The sequence below is a fragment of the Perca fluviatilis genome, chromosome 11 (genome assembly GCF_010015445.1).
Source record: "Perca fluviatilis chromosome 11, GENO_Pfluv_1.0, whole genome shotgun sequence".
Taxonomy (NCBI): Eukaryota; Metazoa; Chordata; class Actinopteri; order Perciformes; family Percidae; genus Perca; species Perca fluviatilis.
The window spans coordinates 2,702,918-2,729,481 of record NC_053122.1 but is presented as its reverse complement, the minus strand read 5'-3'; the positions used below and the strand labels follow the sequence as shown (position 1 = coordinate 2,729,481).

At 42.3% G+C, this 26,564-nt stretch overlaps 1 protein-coding gene across 1 annotated transcript; it reads left to right on the top strand.

Moving 5' to 3' along the window:
* The first annotated feature begins 935 nt into the window (after positions 1-935).
* lamc2 (laminin, gamma 2) lies at positions 936-26,123 on the top strand. The gene is made up of 21 exons (XM_039816547.1): positions 936-1,181; positions 5,692-5,868; positions 6,885-7,002; positions 8,182-8,297; positions 8,831-8,962; positions 9,402-9,591; positions 11,170-11,282; positions 12,646-13,041; positions 14,022-14,255; positions 14,949-15,085; positions 15,847-16,003; positions 16,094-16,299; positions 16,898-16,977; positions 17,553-17,690; positions 18,997-19,141; positions 19,789-19,938; positions 20,259-20,373; positions 21,001-21,197; positions 22,565-22,723; positions 23,890-23,989; positions 25,301-26,123. Exons 1-21 carry the CDS (start codon positions 1,106-1,108, stop codon positions 25,555-25,557), a joined length of 3,393 nt encoding a protein of 1,130 aa, XP_039672481.1. The 5' UTR covers positions 936-1,105; the 3' UTR covers positions 25,558-26,123.
* The last annotated feature ends 441 nt before the right edge of the window (positions 26,124-26,564 follow it).

Genomic DNA, 26,564 nt, shown 5'->3' with positions numbered 1-26,564 from the left:
CAGGTTTATCCAACGCCATGTACACACCTTATCTACTTGTTACTAAAGGAGTTATTTAGTTGAAACTACAGATCTCAGTTTACTTATATTTCTCAAGTGGAAAAAACAAGATCTGCTCAGCTGCTTTACATGTGTGTGGAACAACGTAGAGATTTATCAAACATGTGCAGGTCAGAGCGGACAGCAGAGGAAATATGCCCAATATGTTGCATGAGCTGTGAGTTTGGTGATGGTGATTTCGGGGCTGTATCACGTCAACATCACCTAACCCACCAGACTCAATACTTTTATCATCGTAAACACACTAAGTCATTCAAAGTCCACAGAAACAAAATAAAACTATCAAAACAACTGCACTTGTTACTCGTTTTTTGCCGTTTTTCCCCCATGTTTTTGTCTTATTATCTTGAACATTTAATACCTCATTTGGACTGCCGGCACAGGGCGCCCCTAGCATATGCCTTAAATGCCTACGCTGCGGGCCGGCCCTGCTGCTTTATTTCTAGTAGCTATTTGTACGAATGGTTCATGAGAACAGCCTGAAAAAGTTAACTTACGCCCCTGTCTGTCTGTTTAATCTGAAATATATTCAGCTGCACCCAGACATCAGTCTGAGAATCTAAGTCCGAATCTGAATTATAATATTTTCCATTTGAGGAACAAAGCAAGTATTCACTACACTTTCTTTCTTAATCTTTCTGTCTTGTGAAACGTCTCTGTGTCGTAAAAATGTAAATGTGCTGGAAGAGTCCCAGAACAACGCCCCAGACTGTCCCGGCACACACACACACACACACACACACACACACACACACACACACACACACACACACACACACACACACACACACACACACACACACACACGTACACGCACACACACATACACACACACACACACACACACAGAGAGTCATTTCCTCTGACTGTGTGTGTGTGTGTGTTTGTGAATCACATGTGAGTAAATGTGTCTCAGTATGTGCGGCATGTGCAGACCTGCAGCAGCAGCAGAGCAGTTAAAAGCCCACACTTTGGCTTGCTGCGTGAGTTTGTTTTCTCGGACACTTTCTCGGATCTGATTTTTTAGGATTCACTCACACACGACATGAAGAGCGGCTGGGTTTCACTCTGCGGGCTCCTCGCTGCACTTTGTGCCGCCCAGGCAACCTACACACACTTCAGTAAGTACCAATATGTTTTGTTATGTTTCAGTTATAGGTTCAGTACTCAGTTAAGTTATCATGGCACATTATTATCCATTCAAATGATTTTTTTGTAAGAACAACAACGCATCTTTGTGTCAAAATAACTGTATAAAAACTCATCTTTGTGTAAAAAACGCCCATATCTTTGTGTTAAAATAACTCATATTTGTGTCACCTACACACAGTACCAAGAGTGTATGCACCAACCGCCTGCACATGTTCCTGCTATCACTGCTAGGTTGTTTTCTTATGTTCTAACCATAGAAGTGTAAATTCAAAGTCTATTTGTGCGTGCAAGTGACTGATAGGAACAACAATCTTTGAAGTTGGTCCAGTATTCAGCGATGAACGCTGTAACCGACAGCCATGAACCGGGCTGTAATGTAACCCTACAGGACTAATGTTCAGCATCAGTTAGTGTCCACTAAAAGTTCTGTTGATGCTGCTGACAGACTCAAATTAGTATTCTAAGTGTCTGACAACATTATGGGATGGATCCCTACAGAGATAGAGCTTTTAGTTAAAGAGTAAGATCCTTTTAGTTTAACATGAAACAGCCCCAAAATCACCATCACCAAACTCCACCAGACTCCATGTAAATAATCAGGACTTTTAGCGTGTATAGAGCCAGCATATCTCCACCAGACTCCATGTAAATAATCAGGACTTTTAGCATGTATAGAGCCAGCATATTTCCACCAGACTCCATGTAAATAATCAGGACTTTTATCATCGTAAAACACACTTCATTCAAAGTCCACAGAAACTAAATAAATCGTAGAATAACAGAGACTGAGAGAAACAAGTCAAATCAACTTTATTGTCAAGTCACTCAAAATATGTACCAGACTTACAGAGGAATCAAAAATACGTTTCTCTCCGACCCACGATGCAATAAGCACAAAATAATATAGGCCTACAAAATATTAATACAATACAATAAATATATTCTTAATAGTGCAAAAGTGAGGCAAAACCAAACAGTACAGAAAGTGAAAAAAGTGTAACTTTTGTGTTAAGAAGATAACAAATTCTTCCAGTGTTTTTTGTTGTTGCAATTCTGGATGTAATAAGTGTAATATGCATATGCAGATTCCCAAGGTACATCAATAACTACACCTTTAGGAAATTGGGAAAACTCTTGAGCTGTAAAAAAAGGAAACAGAACATTGCCCTGCTACGCCATGAACTACTACAACTACTATTTCTAGTCATAATTCCATTCAACCCGTTCTCACTCCGAACGCGTAAAAAACGGACGTTTAGGCAGTGGCTGTCAGTGTCTGAAGTGACGAAAAAGCGCCTTTCAGCGTGTTTGTAGAACGTACTGGGGAAAGCAGCAGCCACACGGGGTTTAGAGAGTAGTATGTAAGGGGGAAATTCCGCTTAGGGAGGTTGGTCGGGGGGGTGGATGGGTCAAACACAGGACTTTCACCCAGGAGACAGGGGTTCGTGTCCCACCCAGCACGTTTCCTAAAGTCACTTTCTTCTTTTCCTAAACCTGTCCCGTTCTCCCCAGTGTGACGGAAACGTAAGCCCACCCACGACCTTTTCCTTAACATAACTGCTTCAAAAGGGACGCCAATAGTCGCGACCAAGCGTGTTTAGTTAAATCGCGTTATATGACGTTAAAGGAGACTTTTCAACGACCTGACCAAGCGTCCGAATTTTACGAGATGGGAGAGAGAATCTGTTGTTCCATTATTTTTATTGAAAATTGAGTTTTCCTCGCCACTGTCGCACTAAATGCATGCTCTTGGGGGAATTACTGGAATTGTTGGGTCTTTGTAAATTATAGAGTGTGGTCTAGACCTACTCTATCTGTAAAGTGTCTTGAGATAACTCTTGTTATGATTTGATACTATAAATTGAATTGAATTGAACATTCGGTTTAAATTAAAACTTGTTACCATGTTAGGTCAAAGTTTGCTCGTGTTGAGTTTGGGGATTGACTTGTTTACGTATTAATTTTCCACATATGATTTCTCTGGGTGTGACTTTGATCCAGAGTTACCTCTGGGATAAAAGAAAAGTTTGAGTTATGAAACTGTGGGAGGCGTTTTGCTTTCATATGTTTAGAGAGGAATCCTCTCAGACAGACGCATGTGTTGGAAACTGTCCTATAAAAGCTAAAATAACACCTGAACTCATCATGGCTGCAGGCGGTGTTTAGATGAACACTAACTGAGATTACAGAGTGAGTCACGCTGAATCACACACTGATGTACTCTGAGGTGAACCTCGTCCCGACGGTCAGACACACGAACAAACAGACGCACCTTAAACGCACCGCGCCCTCCCTCCGGATGCTTACTTTAATCTGAATCACATTCACTGTCATACAAAGTATCATGTAGTTTGGAAAACAACACCAACATGTACAAAAGTCCTGCATGTTTTACATCATCGGGATAAAACTTTAACCCTCCTGTTGTCCTCGGGTCAAATTTGACCCATTTTATAAAAATTTCTATATCAGAAATTTGTTTGTTTTTTAATTTAATTTTATAGCATTCGAAAAAAAAAATTATAAAAGAATGTTGTGAAAAAACGTCAAAGAAAGCACAGAAAACATTGAAAAAAGTGACATAAAAACTTGGAAAAAAGTGAGAAAAACGTCAGGTTAAGCTTCAAAAACGTCATGAAAAGTGACAAAAACATCAAAAAAAGTGACAAAAACATCAGGAAGAGTGACAAAAGTGTTAAAAAAGATTCATTTTAAATTTTGACCCAGAAAAACAAAAAAGTTGCATGGTTGATGGAAAGACAACACTAGGGTTAACATTTTGAAAAACTTGTCAACCCATCGGCCACTATTTTGTTAATCGATTATTCGGTTTTTGGTCATTTTTTATGAATGATTCCAGCTTGATAAATGTTTTCTAGTTTCTTCTCTCCTCTGTGACAGGAAACTGAATCATCCTTCCTTTCATCCTTCTCTGCCTTTCTTTCCTTCCCTTCCTCCTTCCCTACGTACTTCCTTTCTTCCGTCCGTCTTCTTTCCTTCCTTCTCCTTTTCCATCCTTCTTAATGTATTCTTCCTTTTACTTTCTTTCCATTCTTTCTTCCTTCCCCTTTCTTTCTACCCTTATTTTAATCCTTATTTTCTTCCCTCTTCTTATATTCCCTACTTTCTTTCCTACTTATTTCCTTTCTCCTTTCCTTACTTCCTTACATACTTACTAAAAACTAAAGTGTAGAGCGGCAAAGATGAATGGATTACCTATCAACTATGAAATTAATCTCCAACTATTTTGATAATCCATTAATCAGTTTGAGACATTTTTATGTAAAAACAATTCAACTTCTCTGATGTCAGCTTGTTAAATGTGAATATGTTCTAGTTTCTTCTCTCCTCTGGGACAGGAAACTGAACATCTTTGAGTTGTCGACAAAACAAGACATTTGAGGAAACACTGATCCACATTTTAGAGACCAAACTACTAATCCATTCATCCAGAAAATAATCTAGAGATTAATCAACTATGAAAATAATTGGTAGCTGCTGCCTAAGTGGTCGACAGATTTCCAAGTTTTTAAAATATAGAACATACTTATCTTAACCCAAAACCCGATCTTTTCCTAAACCTTACCAAGTAGTTTTGTTGCCTATACACCCCGGCTTGAAAGTTTTGTTTTTTCTCCTTAACTTCTTCAGGACATGAACACCTGTTTCCTGGGTGAAAGTATTGTGTTTTCTCTGCTCCCCCTCTTGAAAGCCCTGTGTTTTAGGAGCCAAACCCCCCCCCCCCCCGACCTCCTCCCTACGAGGATCTTCCCGCTCTTATACAGCAGCAGTCAATGTGCTGCTGACAGTAGTAAATACGTGGAATACATACACATTACAGAGCTTTACTTTTGAGAGATATATGTACAAATGCTTCATGAGAACAGGCTGATTTCTTTGAGATCAGGATCATATATATGTTTACGAGACACATTATTGGGATTAAACTGAATATCCGTCTTCATTAATGCGTATCATTTTCCCCTCTTTGCTAACAGTAACAAGTAGCAGCGTGTTCTATCTATCAGCTGCAGTCAGACAGCTGCGTTTTAGAAGAGGCGTTGGCTGGTTTTGGGTGTGAACTGTGATGATTTGTCTGCAGGGCTTTAAGCTCGGTGGCGCAGCTTTCTCTGGGATTTCGGAACAAACCACAGAACATAAGAGGCGCTTCACACTCTGTAAACATTTCTAATGCTCCGTGAGCTTTTCAGGAAAACACAAACTGTGATTTTGTCTCCACCTTCAGTCTGTTAAAACCTTTGCAATCACACAACCAGTGTTGCCGACTCTTTTCCAATGAAAGTCGCTACAAAAGTTGGTAAGATATCGCGCTAGATGATGCAAAGACATTGGTGATGTCATTGAGTCATCATTGGCTTAAAGCTCAGAGAGAAAGAGAGCCTGTTTCTGTAACAATGGATGATAAATGATATGAATGAACAAAGTAAATCATATGTTCCCCTGTGTGTTCTCCTGCAGCGACAGTTCGTTGTGAATGCAATGGCAGATCTCGGTACTGCCTTCGTGACGCCGTGGGCCTGCACTGTGTCGACTGCCAGGGAAACACCGAAGGCCGCCACTGTGAGCGCTGCAAGGCCGGCTTCCACCAGGCAGGGGCGCAACTGAGCTGCACGCCCTGCCTCTGCAACCCCACAGGTAAAAACCCACAAAACACATAAAAACATATCTTTCCATGATGAGTAACTTTGGTATTTTTCAACATGGACCCTATTTTCCCATGCATTCGTGGCTAAATGACTGCTGGGAACAACAATCTTTGAAATTGGTCCAGTATTAATCAGTAAGTGTCCACTAAAAGTTCTGTTTTTGCTGCTGACAGGCTCCGATTATTATTCTAAGTGTCTGACAACATTATGGAAAGGATCCCTACAGAGATAGACCTTTTAGTTAAAGAGTAAGATCCTTTTAGTTTAACATGAAACAGCCCCGAAATCACCATCACCAAACTCCACCAGACTCCATGTAAATAATCAGGACTTTTAGCGTGTATAGAGCCAGCATATTTCCACCAGACTCCATGTAAATAATCAGGACTTTTAGCGTGTATAGAGCCAGCATATCTCCACATGTAAATGGGTGAATTAAGAGTTTATTTCAACCAAACCAGAGTGGGGATTGTTGGAACAGTGGAAAGATGAACCAAGATGGCTTTTGATAGTTTTATTTAGTTTCTGACCACTTTGAATGAAGTGTGTTTCACGATGATAAAAGTCCTGATTATTTACATGGAGTCTGGTGGAGATATGCTGGCTCTATACACGCTAAAAGTCCTGATTATTTACATGGAGTCTGGTGGAGTTTGGTGATGGTGATTTCGGGCTGTTTCATGTTAAACTAAAAGGATCTTACTCTTTAACTAAAAGCTCTATCTCTGTAGGGATCATTTCCATAATGTTGTCAGACACTTAGAATAATAATCTGAGTCTGTCAGTGGTAAAAACACAACTTTTAGTGGACGGTTCTCTTTTAAAAAATTCTGGCCAAAACCCAAAGCTTTTTGTCAGTCACTTTTTAGACAGAAAAACATGGAAAATAGGGTCCAGCTTGAAAAATACCAAAGTTACCCCCTTTAATACGCTCCCAATGTTCTGAGAAAGAGAAACTATTGTTTTAGTTTTATTACTAATGTTTCTTTGTTTCTTTGGCTGCAGGTTCTGTTGCTGCCACATGTGACAGCAGGGGGCGCTGCAGCTGTAAAGAAGGCGTCACCGGAGAGAAATGCGACCGCTGCCCAGACGGACCGATCGGACCTGACGGCTGCTCGCAAAGGTGAAGAAACACTTCAGATCCTCAGATTCCTTAAACATAATCTCTTCCGTTGATGCATTTCTTCTGACACTATAGCTGTGTTGGAAACTGTTCCCTCATTCACTCACTCTTTGTTCTCTTTATAGTGTTTATTAAATAGTGAACTATAGAGGGAACGACAGAGCAAGATTTCAGACACTCACTGAAAACATTATCGCGTGAATAGCGTCAGTAGATGCGTAGTATTTGGGGTGACGGAGGCAGGCGCGCCCATCATCATGTAAACAAACAGACCGAGCACCCAGGGGAATGTTAAAGGCTGGAAAGCGTACCTCCTTTGGGGAGATTCTAGGCTACCAAGCACTCACCTCCCATTCATTCTGACGTCACTTTGACAGAGAATAACTTTACATCTGAAGAGTTTAAAGACTCTATTTGTCCGTTGTTTATTTCTAAAGAAACACGACAATGTATAAAAGGCTCCATTACCTTGTAGCTCACGTTATGGCTCCGTAGCAGACGCTTTTATAACAATAGGCTAACGATTGTGTCATAACCACGAGACTTACTGTCACACAGTAGAGGAATTACCGTATAGTACAGGAGAAGCTCACAGGCAGTTTGGACTTCCATTAGCTGTTTAGGTTTAATGACTAATGTTAACTAGCATGTTAGTGATCAGTAATTAGCCTGTGCCTATGTTATCTCCTTACATATACCTACGCTCTCCGTCTCTGTAAGATTGGGAATGATTGAGATTTCTCTCGGCACAGCTACCAGAAGACTTCACACTTTCAGACAGGTTGCTCACGTCACATCTACGTCTTCAGGCTCAGTTGGAGGCTGCTCAGTAACGCTCAGCCAGCACCGGGAAAGAGACTTCTAACATCCTTCACTGGTCTCAGACCAGAGACACGGGGTCTGCTGGTCCAGTTATTTCACTGTCTATAGTTACTATAGGTCCTTCTGCTTCTTCTTCTCCTCCGGGAAAACACGACCGCGTTGCATTGTGGGATAGTACAGGAGTAAAATGTAGGCTACATCGTATGTACATTCAAATGAGCTGTGCATTGTGGGTATTTCTATAGTGGACTATATAGTGAATGAAATTAACCGCGGCAAGAAGACAGGATACTTTGTTTCTGGGTTTGTTTTTGTCCCAGTTTCTGTTCTAACTTCCTGTCGCTCGTTGTGTTTCAGACGGCAGCCCAGAGAGGATTCTGGGAGTCGACCATGTTTCTGTTACGGTCACAGCAGCCAGTGTTCGGCACAGTCTGGTTACTTCGTCCACAGCATCACCTCCACCTTCACCAACGGTAACCTTTCACCTTTCCACGTCACAATAAAACAACAATGTGCAGAAGTTGACAGTCGATTCTCGTCTTAAATTTCAGAATAAAAGCCCCTGACGATGTGCAGATGTTGTTACCGTGTTGTGTTTACATTTCAGAATAAAATCCCCCAGATTACACCAGGTGCACATTCAACCTTAAAACGTTGTGCACTGTTTGGCTACAGTTTCTTGGTAGAACGACATGTTTCCTCGTGACATTGTGCAACAACTTTGAGTCATGTTTGCTCTGGTTTAGTGAATGTCTCTAGTTTATTGGCTGTGTCCCAGGTGATGCCCAATCAGCAGAAACGTGTCTGTAAACTTGTGGTAATAAAAAGGCAGAGCGCAAACAACAGGGTGTTCAATGCACTCCTGTTTCAGTTTAAAAAAAGGTGTTGCTACTTTTTGTCCGGGATGAACATGGCCATGTTGTAACAGACTGTGTGTTGTGTTTACATTTCAGAATAAAAGCCCCAGAGAACACCAGTTCTAACGGACTCTGTGTTGTGTTTTCAGGTCCGGACGGCTGGAAGGCGGCGACCGATCAGGGCGTTACCCCTGACGACGTCCACTTCCGCTGGTCACCGAGCCACCAGGACCTGGAGGTGATCTCCAAAAACAGCCTGCCGGTCTACCTGTACGCTCCAGGTGAGAACAAGCCCCGCCTCCTTTATCCTCTCTCCATCATCTCCATTTCTTTTCTGCCTTTCCTTTGTTTCATGACAGATGTTATTGTCTTCTTTTCTTTCTTTGCCTTGTTTCCTTCCTTTCAAATTTCTCCAAATGTATCTTTGTGTCTTTTCCTTTTCATTTTCGTCTTTTCGTTTATTTTGTTAATTTTCCTCTCCTCTCCTCTCCTCTCCTCACCTCTCCTCTCCTCTCCTCTCCTCTCCTCTCCTTGTTTCCTCTCCTCTCCTCTCCTTGTTTCCTCTCTCCTCTCCTTTTTTCCTCTCTCCTCTCCTCTCCTTGTTTCCTCGCTCCTTTCCTTTCCTTTCCTTTCCTTTCCTTTCCTTTCCTTTCCTCTCCTTGTTTCCCCTCTCTTCTCCTCTCCTCCTCACCAGTATGTTATTCTCCTCCTCTCCCTCAGCTCCGTACCTGGGGAATCAGCTGCTGAGTTTCGGTCAGAACTTTTCCTTCTCTCTGCGTCTGGACCGTGGCGTCCGTCACCCGTCCACCAACGACGTGATTCTGGAAGGCGGCGGCCTCCGAGTGTCCGCCTCGCTGGGAGAGCTGCGATCCATCGTCCCCTGTGGACAGAAGATCAGCTACAGCTTCAGGTATGAGCTAGGGCGTAGCACAAAATTCTGGGCCCTGTAGAAAGACATTCTTTAAGGGCCCCTCCCTGCATCCATAGCTATTCATTCTAGCATCTTTTTGGGCCCTCCTCACATGAGTGCCCGGGGTACTCAGTCCCATTTCCACCCCCAGTCTGACACCCCTGGGTACGAGATCCAGGTTAGAGCTTGCACACCTCCTGCGTGACATGCACCGAGGCCTATTTTTCACGCGACACACAAGCATGTTGGAAGCGTTTCCAGACAAAATAGAATACGAAAAGATGTTTATTTGTCATTTTGACACAAATAGATTTAATAAATGACATGTTGATGTTTGAAAGTGTCTAGCTTTTGACATAAATACAGATATGAATGTAATTTAAAAAAATAAATAATAATAATTATCGATATTCAAATATTTCACCTATCAATCCAGAAGGAAATATTCTGGAGCCTATTCTGCCGTCAATACTGCCGACGTTGTCTTGCTGTAATCAGATCAGCATATATTTATGTTTTTGTTTATGGGAAACATCCACGTGTCCAGACAAGGCTAGCAGCAGCAGCAGCAGTGCCATGTCAGACACCTTTCTGGTGGGGAAAGACGTAGAAAACACCACTTGGCAGAAACGCCACGCTCACGCCACGCAGCCAGTGTGCAGGAGCCCTAAGACGCAGAAACCATGCACATTATACTATGTCACACTATTGGTCAGTAGAGATTTAATTTCATGACTTGACACGTGAAAAGCAAAACATATCTTGTGATAACTTGCAGAATAACTTAAGACAGTGATTTGCGTGTTATTCATTTCGATGATACCAGGCTGTAACAAACCTTTTTATTGAAACTCTCCCGCCTCGATTCGATGCACCGTTCCTTTTTTTTTCTTTGCGTTGCCTCTGTTGAGTCTTGTCCCACACCGAGTTAAAATATTTTGTGTTCATATGAGAGTTTTATGGATAAAACATGCAGCTTCCTCAGCGTCACTCCTGCAGAAACATTTAAACAGTCTGAGCGACTTGCAGATTCTTTCGGTCGCAGGAGTTTGTTTCTACTTGCTGTGTTTACGGCAGCAGGATTCTTCCTCTCTGACAGACAGGAATGCTCACACTGGAGTGAAAGAGGAAATATATTTCAGTGGCAACAAGAGAGAGGCCAAACCGTGAATGTCAGGGTCTGACAGGTGGGAGGGGTTAATCACGTCAGAGTCTTTCTCTCAACTTTGACAGAAAGTAAACACTTTGATAGATCATCTCTCTGCAGAAACGTTTCAAGTCTCTGCAGGTTCAATTTCAACCAAAAAGAAGCATAACAACATTCATTCATTTTGGACACAGTTTAGGATTTAGCAAGTACCGATTTACAGTGAATAACATCTGTGAAGAAGAGCTTTGATATAATGATTGTTTCTGATGTTCGCTCCATGTGTTTTGACTGTGAAGGTGAGTTTTTTAGATGTATCTCAGGGAGAGATTGCTACTAAAAGTCTCAGCTACTGTTGTGAAGTGTGAAATCTGCTGTGTGAACAGCCTGAAATACTGGTACTAAATGTGTGATATATTCTGTCTGAACAGACTGGACGAGGGTCCCGGCAGCCGGTGGAGGCCTCAGCTTTCCTCCTCTCAGTTCCAGACACTTCTCCAGAATCTCACCGCCATCAAGATCCGGGCAACGTTTGGCCAAGATGGTGAACTTCCTTTACATTTACTTTTATACTTCCCTTTCCCACTCGTCAAACACCCACTTACACCCTCTAACATCTGGCTTTCATCTTCCGTGTGAAAAGTTACAATCATTGTTCACTTCATGGGCAAATGACTCTGCAATAGGCACCTGTATTTATCGCCAGTAATGGAAACGGGGTGGATTTGCCCTTTTCCGGCGCAATGCCAGCCTGGATACTAGCCGAACTTAGCCCCGCCCACAACATTTGAGGTTGGGAAGTTCTGTCTGGACTTGATCCGTTGTGGAGCAACTATGCTCGAACCAGAGCTCTTTGGACCAATCAAATTGTCAGTAAGATGATGGACAGATGATCAACAGTAACGTAATCAACGTCACCAAAGGGCGCTTGGGTTGAATTTGTTTACAACACACTCATCTTCTTCTTCTATTTCTTCCAGCATGCGTGCAGTTAAGTTCTGTTGACAACTATGCGTTGCTCAGAATATGTCACATACTCCGTTGCTCTGATTGGTTGTAGGTCTATCCGTTGCTCTGATTGGTTGTAGGTCTATCCAGTTGAGTGCAGAGGTATTTTCTTTCCTGGTTTGGTTGAAACACGCCCCATAATCACAGCCCAATGGAGCAGCATCAGACCCTGACTAGAATCTGAGTATTACCACGTCAGGCTAGCGCAATGCTGTGACGAGAAAAAAATTAATTAAATAAAATAAATAAATATTTAATATTCTATGAAAAAAAAATTGTATTCTCTTTTTCCGAGGAAACAAACTTGGATATTCTTGGAGATTAAAATCACAAATTTACCGGGAACAAAATCTCTCTGAATTTACACTGGAAACTTTGCGGGAAATAAATCACAAATTTACAAGAAAATTTTACGAGAAAATACCTTTTGTATTTGTAATATTGTGTTTTTTTTGTCAAGGAACCTCTTATATCTTATCTCATCTAATATATTTGCTAAATATTTGGAGGATGATTGACATATATAAATATATATTCTCTGATGTTATAAAGTCATTCATTTGCAAGAAAAAATTATACTTAACAAAAAACATTGATATTCTCTGAGTTTAAAGTCACAAATTTACGAGAAAAAATACGGAGAAATATTTTTTTGATGATTATTTTTGGGCTTTTCTGCCTTTAATGGATAGGAAAGCTGAGTTATGAAAGGGGAGAGAGAGGGGGAAGACATGCAGGAAACCATCACAGGTCAGACTTGAACCCTGGACCTTCTGCATCAAGGAAAACCTCTACATATGTGCGCTCGCTCTACCAACGGAGCTAACCGACCACAACTCTTGAGAAATAATTGCTGAATATTTGGAAGGTGATTGATTAAACTGTTGTGTCTTTTTCAGGCCGTGGTTACCTTGACAATGTGCAGCTGGTGTCTGCGCGGCGTGGGGGCGCCGGCGTCCCGGCCGGCTGGGTTCAGACCTGCCGCTGCCCGCCGGGTTACGAGGGCGAGTTCTGCGAGCAGTGCTCAGCGGGATTTAGACGGCGGACGCCGGCCGACGGCGCCTTCAGCGTCTGTGAGCGCTGCAACTGCAGAGGAGGAAGTTGCGACCCGCAGACCGGAGACTGCTACTCCGGAGACGAGACGCCCGGGGAGCAGAGCTGCGCCGAAGGTTTTTACCGTGACCCCTGGCGGCCGCGCAGCTGCGTGAAGTGTCCCTGTCCGGACGGAGAGTCCTGCTCGATTGCTGCCGGCTCTCTGGAGCCACAATGTGACCGCTGCCCAACCGGAGCCACCGGTAAGTGTCTTTGTTGATGACTGTCACCTTTTTGTCGACTAAACGAAACTGTAATGGCCTGTCGGATAAACTTCATCAGGTGACCGGTCGGCAGTCGCCTTCAGTTCATAAGATATCATACAAAGAGATCAATTGTTAGATAATCCATTTCATAATATAAAATAAATCACAAATTTACAAGAACATTTTACGAGAAAATACTTTTTAATCTTTATCTCTTTACTTATCTTATCTAATATATTTGCTAAATATTTGGAGGATGATTGACATATATAAATATATATTCTCTGATGTTATAAAGTCACAAATTTACACCGATAAATGTCTTTGTTGATGACCTTTTGTCAGGTAAACGAAACTGTAACGGCCGGTCGGATAAACTTCATATATATATCATACGAAGAGATCAATTGATCGGTAATCCATTTTATACCTATGTTACAAACTGTCGGCTGGGGGAAATGGCAGAGTTTTAGACGGAGGCTCAACAAGCGCCGGGCAAGCACTGTACGTGGTGGGGCGGGCTAGAGAGCGGCGTAAGAACAAAGTAGAAAAGTTTCATCTCTACTAGAAATTCAGCTGTAGCAAGTATCTCACTATCTTTGTCCTCATTCATATTTTAAGATGCTACAAATAATATCCAGCTACAGAAAAGCCTGAGAAGTCTGATGTTAGAACAGAAGTCCAGAGAGTGGTTTCTATGCAGATGATACACCGCCTTGTCTTGTCTCATTGGTGGAAACTGCTTTCAGAACGCTGCAGACCGGAGACCTGCAAGGAGACAAAAGTTTACCCTTGTCTCGTCCAGAATCTTTGGTCTGAACTAAGCTTTAGATCACGTTTCAGAAAAACTCTTCTATTTATAACATTTAAACAGAAGTGGCAAAGATGATCAAATAGCTGCAAATGCATTTCAGTGTAAAGTGACAACAAAGTATCATATCGTAGTCTGATAATCATGTGTCTGTCTGTCCCTTCAGGTCCTCGCTGTGACGTGTGTCAGGAGGGTTACCATGGAAACCCATCAGGAAGTGGCGGCGTGCAGCGGCCCTGCCTGCCCTGCCGCTGTAATGGCCACATTGACCTCAGCGTGGCGGGAAGCTGCGACCGCCGCAGCGGAGAATGTCTCAAGTGTCGGAACAACACAGCGGGGCGGAGCTGCGAGGAGTGTCAGCCAGGTTTCTACCACGGAAACGCCGCAGACGCCTGCAAACGTAACTACATATTAACTCATTTTCACTTATTATATCCGCAGGGGTTCCTCTTTGACATTTGACAGACAAAGAAATATAAATTAAGTTGTTGGTTTCAGATTTCTTAGATGAGACATAAGCATTTGAATTTTGCCAACCACTGAATATGTTATTATTGAAATATTTTACTTTGAAAAACATGTATCTGAATTTATTTTTTCTGAATTAACAAAATGTTTCTATACTATATACAAATATGCAAAACGTCAGCTGCTAAGAAGAATCTGTAATTGTAAAATTTCAAGAAAAAACTGTTGAAAAAGCAGAAAATAACATTGGGAAATTTTCGGAAAAAAAACTTACAAATTTCATGAGAAAACAAACTTGGATATTCTTGGAGATTAAAGTCACAAATTTCTGAGAAAAAAAACGTTTAAAAAAATGACAAATATGTTGAAAAGGCAACAAAAACCTTAAAAGCCGACCAAAACGATCTATATGGGCGTTTTTCGGGGGAGGACAGTCTCGATAAAATGATGTAGATTGAGTTAAACTCTGTGACATCATTTTTTACAATATTTTTAGCTGTATATATGCGTCTATTTCTGTTAGTAGAGTCAAATTCCCTCTTTGTGTTCACACTTACCTGGCCATGAAAGTGGTTTGTGATTGTGAATATTAACATCTATTTCCTGTCTTGTTTTTGTGGCCCAGCGTGCGGCTGTGACGTTCTGGGCTCTGAGTCCAGACAGTGTGATGATGCGGGTCGCTGCCGCTGCAGACCGGGCTTCGAGGGTCTGAAGTGCCAGAGGTCCAACTGTCCTGCCTGTTTCAGCCCCATCAAGAAAAAGGTACCGAAACTCTGCTGCATATTTTTATCTGTATCAAGAAAATGTTCAGCGTCAGTAAAGCGTCCACAAAAAGTTCTGTTTTTGCTGCTGACAGGCTCAGATTATTATTCTAAGTGTCTGACAACAATATGGGATGGATCCCTACAGAGATAGACCTTTTAGTTAAAGAGTAAGATCCTTTTAGTTTAACATGAAACAGCCCCGAAATCACCATCACCAAACTCCACCAGACTCCTTGTAAATAATCAGGACTTTTAGCGTGTATAGAGCCAGCATATCTCCACCAGACTCCATGTAAATAATCAGGACTTTTAGCGTGTATAGAGCCAGCATATCTCCACCAGACTCCATGTAAATAATCAGGACTTTTAGCGTGTATAGAGCCAGCATATCTCCACCAGACTCCATGTAAATAATCAGGACTTTTATCATCACACTTCATTCAAAGTGGACAGAAACTAAATAAAACTACCAAAAGCCGTCTTGGTTCATCTTTCCACTGTTCCAACAATCACCCCTCTGGTTTGGCTGAAATAAACCCTTAATTCACCCATTTACCCGTGAAAATATACTGGCTCTATACACACGAAAAGTAGCGATTATTTACATGAGTCTGGTGGGTTTGGTGATGGTGATTTCGGGGAGGTTTCATGTTAAACATAAAGGATCTTACTCTTTAACAAAAAGATATTCTGAACCGACTGACATTATTTAGTCAGAGGGAGATTCTCTAAATGAGTTTGTTGAACTGTGTGTTTCAGATGGAGGAGTACGCTGCCAAACTGAAGGAGCTGGAGATTCTGTTCTCCGACATGGACAGAGGTTTGAAACCAGCCAACAGCGCTGAGATGGAGGTGGCTCTGAGAGCAACCCAGAAGATGGTGGACGAACTGCAATATGAGGTTGAGGTGCTCACAGGTACGGCAACGTTTCCACTATCCAACAAAATTTTATATTTTACTGCAGGAAATGCCATACTAATGACATCCCATGTGCCATGTCCAATAGGATCAGAGAAGATCCTGCAGGGCCGCCTGTCGTCCATCAGCAGGAGTCAGCTGGCCGAGGAGCAGGACATCCAGAACATCGCCGACACAGCGGACGCCATCAAACGCCGACAGCAGACATACAAGGCGAAGGTGGCGGAGGTTCAGAGTCTGATGGAGGAGATGAGACGCGAACTAAACGAGGCCAAGGCCCAACTCAGATCAGCCGTAAGACCAAATATATAAAAATGTCCAACTCCAAATTAATTTGTGACTCACAATTTCCCAAGACCGCTGTTGTAAAAACTAATGTACCCAAAAAGATATGGTTACATAAACCAAGACCAAGTCATCACCTGGACCGGAGTGTATCGAGACTGAGACAAGACCGAGACTTTGAGGAATTGAAACCGAGACAAGACCGAGACTTTGAGGGGTAGAGACCGAGACAAGTCCGAGACTTTGAGGGGTTGAGACAGAGACAAGACCGAGACTTTGAAGGGTAGAGACCGAGACAAGTCTGAGACTTTGAGGGGTTGAGACAGAGACAAGACCGAGACTTTGAAGGGTAGAGACCGAGACAAGTCCGAGACTTTGAGGGGTTGAGACAGAGACAAGACCGAGACTTTGAGGGGTTGAGACCGAGACTTTGAGGGGTTGAGACCGAGACAAGACTGAGTTAAGTTAAGACACAAGCTACGTGTGGAATAGGTATGAAGTAGATGATTGTATGCAAATATGTCATGAAAAGAAGGAGCAAAGGTTAATGTTGATTGGCAGGTTTACTTTTAATCTAACAGCCATTTTTTCTCTTCCTTCCTGTCAGGAGATTCCTCTCGGAGATGCTCCGCTAAATTCAAACCTGCTCTCCTCTCTGGTGCAGACAGCTACCAGTCTGGCTGAAATGTAAGTCCATCGTCTGCAAACCTTGGCAGTCATCCAGATCATATTTACCCAAGGAAGGAGTTAAAATCAAGAGCAAATGGACTTGGTTATAGATTAACTTCATTTTTTGTTTCAACATGGACACTATTTCCCCATGTTTTTGTGTCTAAGTGACTGATGGGAGCAACCAAAATTATCCTTTAAAAGGTGCTTCGAAGATCTTTTGTCTCTCATTCCCTGAAGTTCCAAACTGAAGAAGACAAAGTGTCTTCGAAGCATCTTTAACCAAAATCCAATCTCCTTTGATTTTAACCCTTCCTTGGATAAGTAAGTTCATTGTCTGCAACGTTTGCTGTCATCCAGATCACAGTTACCCAAGGAAGGCTTACAATTTTTATTTCAACCTGGCCCCTGTTACCCATCTAATAAGCACTTTTTAATCTAAGTCCAGTTGCCCTTGATTCTAAACCTTCCATGGATAAGTAAGTCTGTCATATTTATTTATTTATCTGTAGAGAAGATAAGAGGAGAGCTTTTTGTTTTACACCATGTCAGATATTTGTGTCTTCATCACTTCCTGTGTGTCCGTCCTGCAGACATGAGACGAAGGCAGATGCCGTGGAGCGAAGCGCCAACGAAGCTCTGAGTGACTCCAAGAACAGTCTGGCCCTGGTCCGAACTCTCATGAACAGAGAGAACAAAGTCAAAGAGCTGATCGGAGAGCTGAAAACCATGTGAGTCTCTTCTGACTGCTTGAGGATAATAGGTTAAATGGTCTTATTCCTTTGTCCATAAAAGACTGTTATAACATCTGTTTCATTGGGAATGTTTACGTGCACATTAATATTCCACTTTTATTCTGAATATAACAATAATCCTAATTCAATAGAGGTCATGTAAACAGAAGATACCGAAAAAAGGCCTTTTCCAGAATTCAGCATTTTCCGATTAAGACGTGTAGAATCTGCGTCTCAATGAGGGCTTTTCCTGCAGTTTCTGACAGTTTACGGCTTCTCGGCTGTTCACACTTCACGGTGGTTGTAATACACAAACCAACCAGCCGACAGTTTGCAGGGCTGCAGACCCGATAAGAAGGAGAAACACTGCTACTTTTAAACATTATCAAAGACTTGGATATCAACAGGTTTTCGGATATGAGCCGACCTTTTCAAGAAGCTGGTTGAATGAATAAAAGAGGGACGCTGTGTTTGGAACAAGTCCTACTGGTGAAAAACTTATTTTGCACGCTGCATGTAAACGGGAATATTAGAGAAATATTCTACTATTTCATTAGCCAAGTAAACAGCTTAGACGGATATTGTCTTTTCAGAATAAGGGCAAAAAACGGAATTTTATGTGCATGTAAACGTAGTCATCGACAAAAACTCCAAAGCTACAAGAGTGTTTACAAAACAACTTTAGGAAGTAGTAGGTAGGTAGTTAGTTGTCCAATGGGACAATCGTAAATCTGTGTTGATGCTCTAAACCAGTTGTACTCAAAGTTCTTTCAATAATGTACCCCCTTTGAAATATATATTTTTCATCCAAGTACCCTGTGACCAGCGCAAAACATTTTAGGGAATACAAGCCCAAATAAAGAGGTAGAAAACAGCACTGCACCGGCAGATTTACTAAATAACAAACTTGTAACTCAAAATACTGGAAGAAACAGCAGACTGTGATTGCCGTTGCACAGCTCTCACAGACCATTCCCCAATAGGTGTAATACATCTCTACATCTCTACATAGCAAGTAGCTGATTGCTGCTATATTTTTGTTCTGAATGTCGAGAACAACCCCTTTTTAATCCTACATTTATAATTTGTTCATGGGAAATGTAGGATCAGAACTATAAGCAGTGTCAGATAAAGATTACTTTTCCAAGCCAAACATACACAAAACCGCCCAAATTTGTTTCAAAAACAGACCGATCTGGCATTACACACTTTTATCATTTCTGCAGCCGATTTAAACAGACGCAGTGTTATTTGCTTCTTCATCGCTGGCCCAATTGGCTAGTAACTTTACAATGTTACTCAGGTATGATGAGAATTCAGCCGCGGTGAAGGGTTTGGAGAACCAGGCCACCCGGCTGAGCACTGAGGCCGGAGACGAGAGCAGGATGGCCGACGGCATGCTGAAAGACATCGCCGACCTGGAGCGAAGTGTCCCGCCATCCCTGAAGGTAACAGCTGCTGTTAGACGCCAAAATATATACAGTACAGGCCATAAGTTTGGACACACCTTCTCATTCAATGTGTTTCTTTATTTTCATGACTATTTACATTGTAGATTCTCACTGAAGGCATCAAAACTATGAATGAACACATATGGAATTATGTACTTAACAAAAAAGTGTGAAATAACTGAAAACATGTCTTATATTTTAGATTCCTCAAAGTAGCCACCCTTTGCTTTTTTTGGTAACTCTGCAAACCCTTGGTGTTCTCTCAATGAGCTTCATGAGGTAGTCACCTGAAATGGTTTTACCTTCACAGGTGTGCTTTGTCAGGGTTAATGAGTGGAAGTTTTTCCCCTTATTAATAAAAAAGCAAAGGGTGGCTACTTTGAAGAATCTAAAATATAAGACATGTTTTCAGTTATTTCCCACTTTTTTGTTAAGTACATAATTCCATATGTGTTCATTCATAGTTTTGATGCCTTCAGTGAGAATCTAGAATGTAAATAGTCATGAAAATAAAAAGGAAACACATTGAATGAGAAGGTGTGTCCAAACTTTTGGCCTGTACTGTAGGTCCGTTTCTAGAAAACAAGTCATCCTGAAGAAACATTCCTGAGTGAATACTCATTGTGTTCTCCCATCATGCTCAGGGGCAGGTGGACGCCATGGTTTCCAGGTTGGATGCCGTGAAGAAGTCGGTGGACGCGGATATCTCCGGCATCAGGGCGCTGCAGGACGGCGTGCAGCGAGACAAGGCCGCCACCGAGGAACTGCTGGCCAAGGGCAAGGATGCCCAAAAGGTACTGAAGGATCAAAGGAACCCAAACCATGTTTTTACATTTAACAGATCCGAAATGGCAGTTTTTCTCTTGTCAAAATGTAGCCTAAATTTGGAGCTTTTGGAGCAGAACATCCGGCGCAATGTCGATCACCTTCCACTCTCTGTGTGTTTCTGTTCTTAAACTTTGCACTAACAAGCTACATGCTGAAAAAATGTCAAGTTTTGAAGATTTGGATGGTGCAACAAGGCAGGCCTGCTTGGTCTTTCTCCTATCCCAGAATGCATTAGTGGTGCAATGCAGGACGACATGTTGATGTGGAATCTGGTTTCTCTCTGCAGGAGTTCGACAGGCTGTCCGACAGAGTCGACATCGCCAAGGTCGACACAGAGGACGCTCTGAGACGCATCAACAGCAACACCAACGAGCTGGACGATGCCCTGAGCACCCTGAGAGGTAGACAGACAGACAGACAGACAGACAGACAGACAGGCAGACAAGGCGGACAGACAGACAGACGGACAGACAGACGGACAAAGCGGACAAGGCGGACAGACAGACAGACAGACAGACAGACCGGACGGACAAAGCGGACAGACAGACAGACAGACAGACAGACAGACCGGACGGACAAGGCGGTCAGACAGACAGACAGACGGACAAACAGACCGACAAGGCAGACAGACAGACAGACAGACAGACCGGACGGACAAGGCAGGCAGACAGACAGACAGACAGACAGACAGACAGACAGACAGACCGGATGGACAAGGCGGACAGACAGACAGACGGACAAGGCGGTCAGATAGACAGACAGACAGACAGACAGACCGGACGGACAAGGCGGACAGACAGACAGACAGACAAACAGACCGACAAGGCGGACAGACAGACAGACAGACAGACAGACCGGACGGACAAAGCAGTCAGACAGACAGACCGGACGGACAAGGCAGACAGACAGACAGACAGAAAGAAGACAGACAGGCACAGACAGAGAGACAGACAGACAGAGAGACAGAGAGAGAGCCAGACAGTCGGACAGACGGCCAGAACGTGACTCTTCCTGTTCTTCCTCCGCAGGGTTCGACCAGCAGATCGACGGAGGTAAAGCTCTGGCCGACGCCGCCATCAAGCGTCTCCCCGGCATCAGCGCCGTCATCCAGCGGGCCGTGGACAGCAACGCCGAGACGATCTCCGTCCTGGGAGACGTCTCTGGAGATTACGACGCTGCGCTGGGAACCATCAACGTGCTGGAGAACCTGGTCAATGGTCTGGAGGTAACAACCAATCACCTGAGAACTTTTAAGTTTCAATTCACACAGCTTGAAGGCAGTTAAAGGGTAATCTCGTTTTTTTTTTGTTCAACCTGGACCCTATTTTCCTATGTTTTTGTGTATAAGTAAAAACTGGTCCAGTATTTAAGCGAGAAAGCTGTGATCAGCATCCGCAGACCGGGATGCAATGTATTCCTACAGGACTAATGCTCAGTATCAGTTAGCATCCACAAAAAAAGCTGTTTTTGCCACTGACAGACTCAAATTACAGTAGTAGTCTTACGGTAGGGTTCCACACAGCGAAACACATCGCGAATTTCGGCCAGCGAAAGTTTGCCTCGGGGGGGCGTGGTCGCGAAAACAACACGCAAGACCGCAACATTTTTTTAAATGTCCCGGGCTGTCAGAAGACAGGGCGGTAAAAATGCACAGCAGCAAACCATCGGTAAAATGTTAGCTCATAAATGCTCTGGTAACTTGGCTATGTAGCCTAGCTGCCTTGCTATGCTTACAATGAAATGCAATGTCCGAACATGCTAGCGGGTGACCTGTCGGCTAGCTGAATCATTTTGAGTGTTTAAACTATCTCCAGTGGTCTATTTGGTGGTGTGTGTTCGCCCTGTTTAAGTTCGTGTGACATATAAACAACAATCCGTGTTGCTACAAGCGTCAATGTTTGCCAATAAAACATGTAATCAAACAAATGCACAAGTAGCCTAGCTGGCTAGGCTACAATGAAATCCAATGTCCGAACATGCTAGCGATTAGCCTGTCGGCTAGCTGAAAAGTTCGAGTGTTTAAACTAACATATACAGTGATCTATTTAGTGGTGTATGTGCCCTGACTAAGTTTGTGTGTCATATAAAACACAATTTGTGTTGATAGAAGTACCGATGTTCGTGTAGAAACATTTTAATCACATCAAAATCTTCATGATAACGGCGCTGATGACCTCCGCCATCTTGGTCAGACTTTTTTTGTAACTCCCGCCTCCAAACACAAACACGCGGACCTGATTGATTCTCGAGTGGTCCTCATTTGAATAAAGTTAAACTTTCGTCAACTTTATCTTTATTTCGCTCCCCTCGGCGATTCGCTCTCATCTCGCTCAATCAGGGCGAATTTTGTCTCCATTCATCCTCAATGAGAGCAAAGCGAAATTTCGTACCTACCGTTTAGTACCTAGCGTTAGTGTCTGAGAAAGGTCCATACTGTTACATTGCCCATCAGTCACTTAGACACAAAAACATGGGAACATAAAGTCCAGGTTGATAAAAACCGAAGTCACCCTTTAATATTGTTGTGGGTTAAACTGAAAAGGTCCATCTGAAACCTCCCCTGTGTGTTCACTGGGTGTCTTGATTCTTCAGGGAACTATTGGATCTTTGCCGCCTCATGCCGACCTGCTGAAGGACGCCACCAAGCTCAACAAGGACGCAAAGGATCTGAAGACAGCGGCAACGGACACAGCTGCAGACCTGGCCTCCGAGCTGGACGCTGGCAGGACGCTGGAGGCCGACGCTGAGCAGGTAAAGTAACTAAGTACATGTACTCCAGTACTGTACTCGAGTACCAAATGTTGAGGTACTTGTGCTTTACTTGTCTTTTCTCTTCATGCCACTTTCTACTTCTACTCTGCTACATTTCAGAGAGAAATATTGGACTGTTTACTCCACTAATACACACTTACTCCCACTCTACTCCACATTCATCTGTTCCAGCTTTAGTTACTAGTTACTTTAGTTACTCCGCTACATTCATCTGTTACAGCTTTAGTTACTAGTTACTTTAGTTACTCCGCTACATTCATCTGTTCCAGCTTTAGTTACTTTAGTTACTCCACTACATTCATCTGTTCCAGCTTTAGTTACTAGTTACTTTAGTTACTAGTTACTTTAGTTACTCCTCTACATTCATCTGTTCCAGCTTTAGTTACTAGTTACTTTAGTTACTAGTTACATGTAGTTTATAACATCTGATGTTTGATTCTAAAGTAAACTAGCTGACAATATAACGGACTACAAGTCTACAGCTGAGAAGAAGAGACCATTAAACACACAACTGGTTGGAGAGAAAAGAGAGAAAGAAAAGAGAGACAGAAAGGAAAGAGACAGAAAGAAATGAAGACAGAAGGAAAGACAGAAAGAAAAGAGAGAAAGAAATGAAGACAGACAAAAAAGAAAAGAGAGAAAGGAAGACAGAAAGAAGGAAATACAGAAAGAGAGAAAGAAAAGAGAAAGACAGAAAGAAGGAAAAGAGAAAGAAAGTTGATTAACACAACTGTTCGGTGAGAAAGGAAAGAAAGAAAGACAGAAAGAAAAGAGACAAACAAAGGAAAACCAAAAAAAATAGAGAAATAAAAAGAAAGAGACAGAAGGAAAGGATTGAAAGGAAGACAGAAAGACAGGAAAGAGAGAAAGAAAAGTGTGTGGCTTGTTCTTTACTTTTAATACTTTATCTACATTTTCCTGATGGTACTTACAGAATTTTACTGAAGTAACATTTGTAATGCAGGACTTTAACGGTAACATACCAGAGTATTTTTACAGTGTGGTATTAGTACTTCTACTGAAGTAAAGGATCGGAATACTTCTTCCAGCTCTGAAAGTATCCACGCAGACAGATAACCTGTCGGGGAGAAAGAGCCACCAACTGTTGGACAAAAAGTAAATGATGTGAATGTTTGTCTCTGCAGGCGGCGCTTGGAGCGACGGGAGCTTTCAACAACGCCAAACAGACCCGAGACGCTGTGGGAAAAACACTGCGAGGCATCAGCAGTCTGCTGGCTAACATGAGTACGTTCCTCGGGTTTTACTTCACGTTAAAGGGTTATTTTATTACCTACACTCTTTATTTTCCCATGTATTGTTGTCATGTGAGTTGGTCCAGCAGTGAACCGGGCTGTAATGTAACCCTACAGGACTAATGTTCAGCATCAGTTAGAGTCACTAAAAGTTCTGTTGTTGCTGCTGACAGACTCAGATTATTATTCTAAGTGTCTGACAGCATTATGGAAAATGATCCCTACAGAGATAGACCTTTTAGTTAAAGAGTAAGATCCTTTTAGTTTAACATGAAACAGCCCCGAAATCACCATCACCAAACTCCACCAGACTCCATGTAAATAACACTTTTAGTAAACAAAAAACACCCAAAAACCAACCCCAACCCAACGTATAGAGCCAGCATATCTCCACCAGACTCCATGTAAATAATCAGGACTTTTAGTGTGTATAGAGCCAGTATATTTCCACCAGACTCCATGTAAATAATCAGGACTTTTAGCGTGTATAGAGCCAGTATATTTCCACCAGACTCCATGTAAATAATCAGGACTTTTAGCGTGTATAGAGCCAGCATATCTCCACATGTAAATGGGTGAATTAAGGGTTTATTTCAACCAAATCAGAATGGTGATTGTTGGAACAGTGGAAAGATGAACCAAGACGGCTTTTGGTAGTTTTATTTAGTTTCTGTTCACTTTAAAGTGTGTTTTACGATGATAAAAGTCCTGATTATTTACATGGAGTCTGGTGGAAATATGCTGGCTCTATACACGCTAAAAGTCCTGATTATTTACATGGAGTCTGGTGGAGATATACTGGCTCTATACACGCTAAAAGTCCTGATTATTTACATGGAGTCTGGTGGAAATATGCTGGCTCTATACACGCTAAAAGTCCAGATTATTTACATGGAGTCTGGTGGAGATATACTGGCTCTATACACCGCTAAAAAGTCCTGATTATTTACATGGAGTCTGGTGGAGATATGCTGGCTCTATACACACTAAAAGTCCGCTGATTGACATGGAGTCTGGTGGAGATATGCTGGCTCTATACACACTAAAAGTCCTGATTATTTACATGGAGTCTGGTGGAGATATACTGGCTCTATACACGCTAAAAGTCCTGATTATTTACATGGAGTCTGGTGGAGTTTGGTGATGGTGATTTCGGGGCTGTTTCATGTTAAACTAAAAGGATCTTACTTTTTAACTAAAAGGTCTATCTCTGTAGGGATCCATCCCATAATGTTGTCAGACAAACTGAGGTTACATTGCATCAGTATGTTGTTAAACCCCTCTGTGTTCTTCTTCTACTCAGACCAGAACGGCGGCGCTGTGGATGAGAAGCAGCTGAAGCAGCTGGAGGACTCTGTGGCCGGCGCTCAGAGGGACGTGGAGGGCCGTCTGAGGCCCCGGCTCCGGGACATGGAGGTGCAGGAGGCGGCCTATCGCCGCCGGCTGGCCAACATGGACCAGGACATCACCATGATCCTGGCAGACATCGCTAACCTAGAGGACATCCTGCGGGCCATCCCCAGTGGCTGCTTCAACAGCCCGCCCATCGAGGAGGCCTGAAGGCCTTTAAGGGTCCTGGCTCCGGAAGTTTTTTCCCCCGTTCAATACCTCCATTGACGTTTCAATGTTTCAGTGCAACCCCCCCCTAAAAAAAAAACATGATTTTATTTCTTTGAGTTATTTAAAAAACAAACAACAAAAAACAGTGAGCTTTTCAGTGATTGGCTTGCCGGTAAATTAATATATTCTTATTAAAAAAACTCTAAATTAAGAGTTTAAAAACTACTTTTATAGAATAAAAAGTTCTGCTGCCAATTAAATAAGAAAAACTGAAACTATATGTTTAACCTGCATTATTGCACATAACTACTTATAACTTTCATAAATAATGACCCAGATGGGTTGTTTGGTATAATATTGATATCTAACTTTAGTTTTTGATGGATACTGTGTATATGAAACTATATTGTTGTGTTTGTGTTTGTTTCTGATGATGATGTGATGTGTGTGTGAGTGTGTGTGTGAATGTAAACATGTTTTATTTATAACTGTACATACAGTCCATCTGTGTTTTTATTCACTCTGTTGTCATTAACTGCTTTTAAATAAAACCCTGCTGAACCTTTTCTGTTTCACGTTTCATAACTTTGATAATATTATGCTTTTGAGATTTCTACACAAAGCCAAATTCTGCCTAAAAAACACTTAATAAAAAAACAATATGTTTGGGATTTTTAGTTTTTAAATTGTTGCTGTTACTGCTTCTGCAAATCACCAATACCGCACATTTAGATAACGCTCTGCTAGGTATTTAAAGTCTCTTTACAGAGCAGAATAAAAGATCACAACACACTGTGGTAAAGAACCTTATTTTTCTGGGTCAGAAGATGGATTTTGGTCTGGGCTGTGCTCCTCAGTGCAGCTGCAGACTCAATGATTAGTGCGTGGTGTAGCTGATTGGTAGCAGATGATTCTGAAGGTGGGTTATTTCTGAGGACCAGTGGCGGTTTCTCTAGGAGGCCAAAGGAAGCCTGGCCTCCCCATGAAAGTATAAAAAATAATTTAAA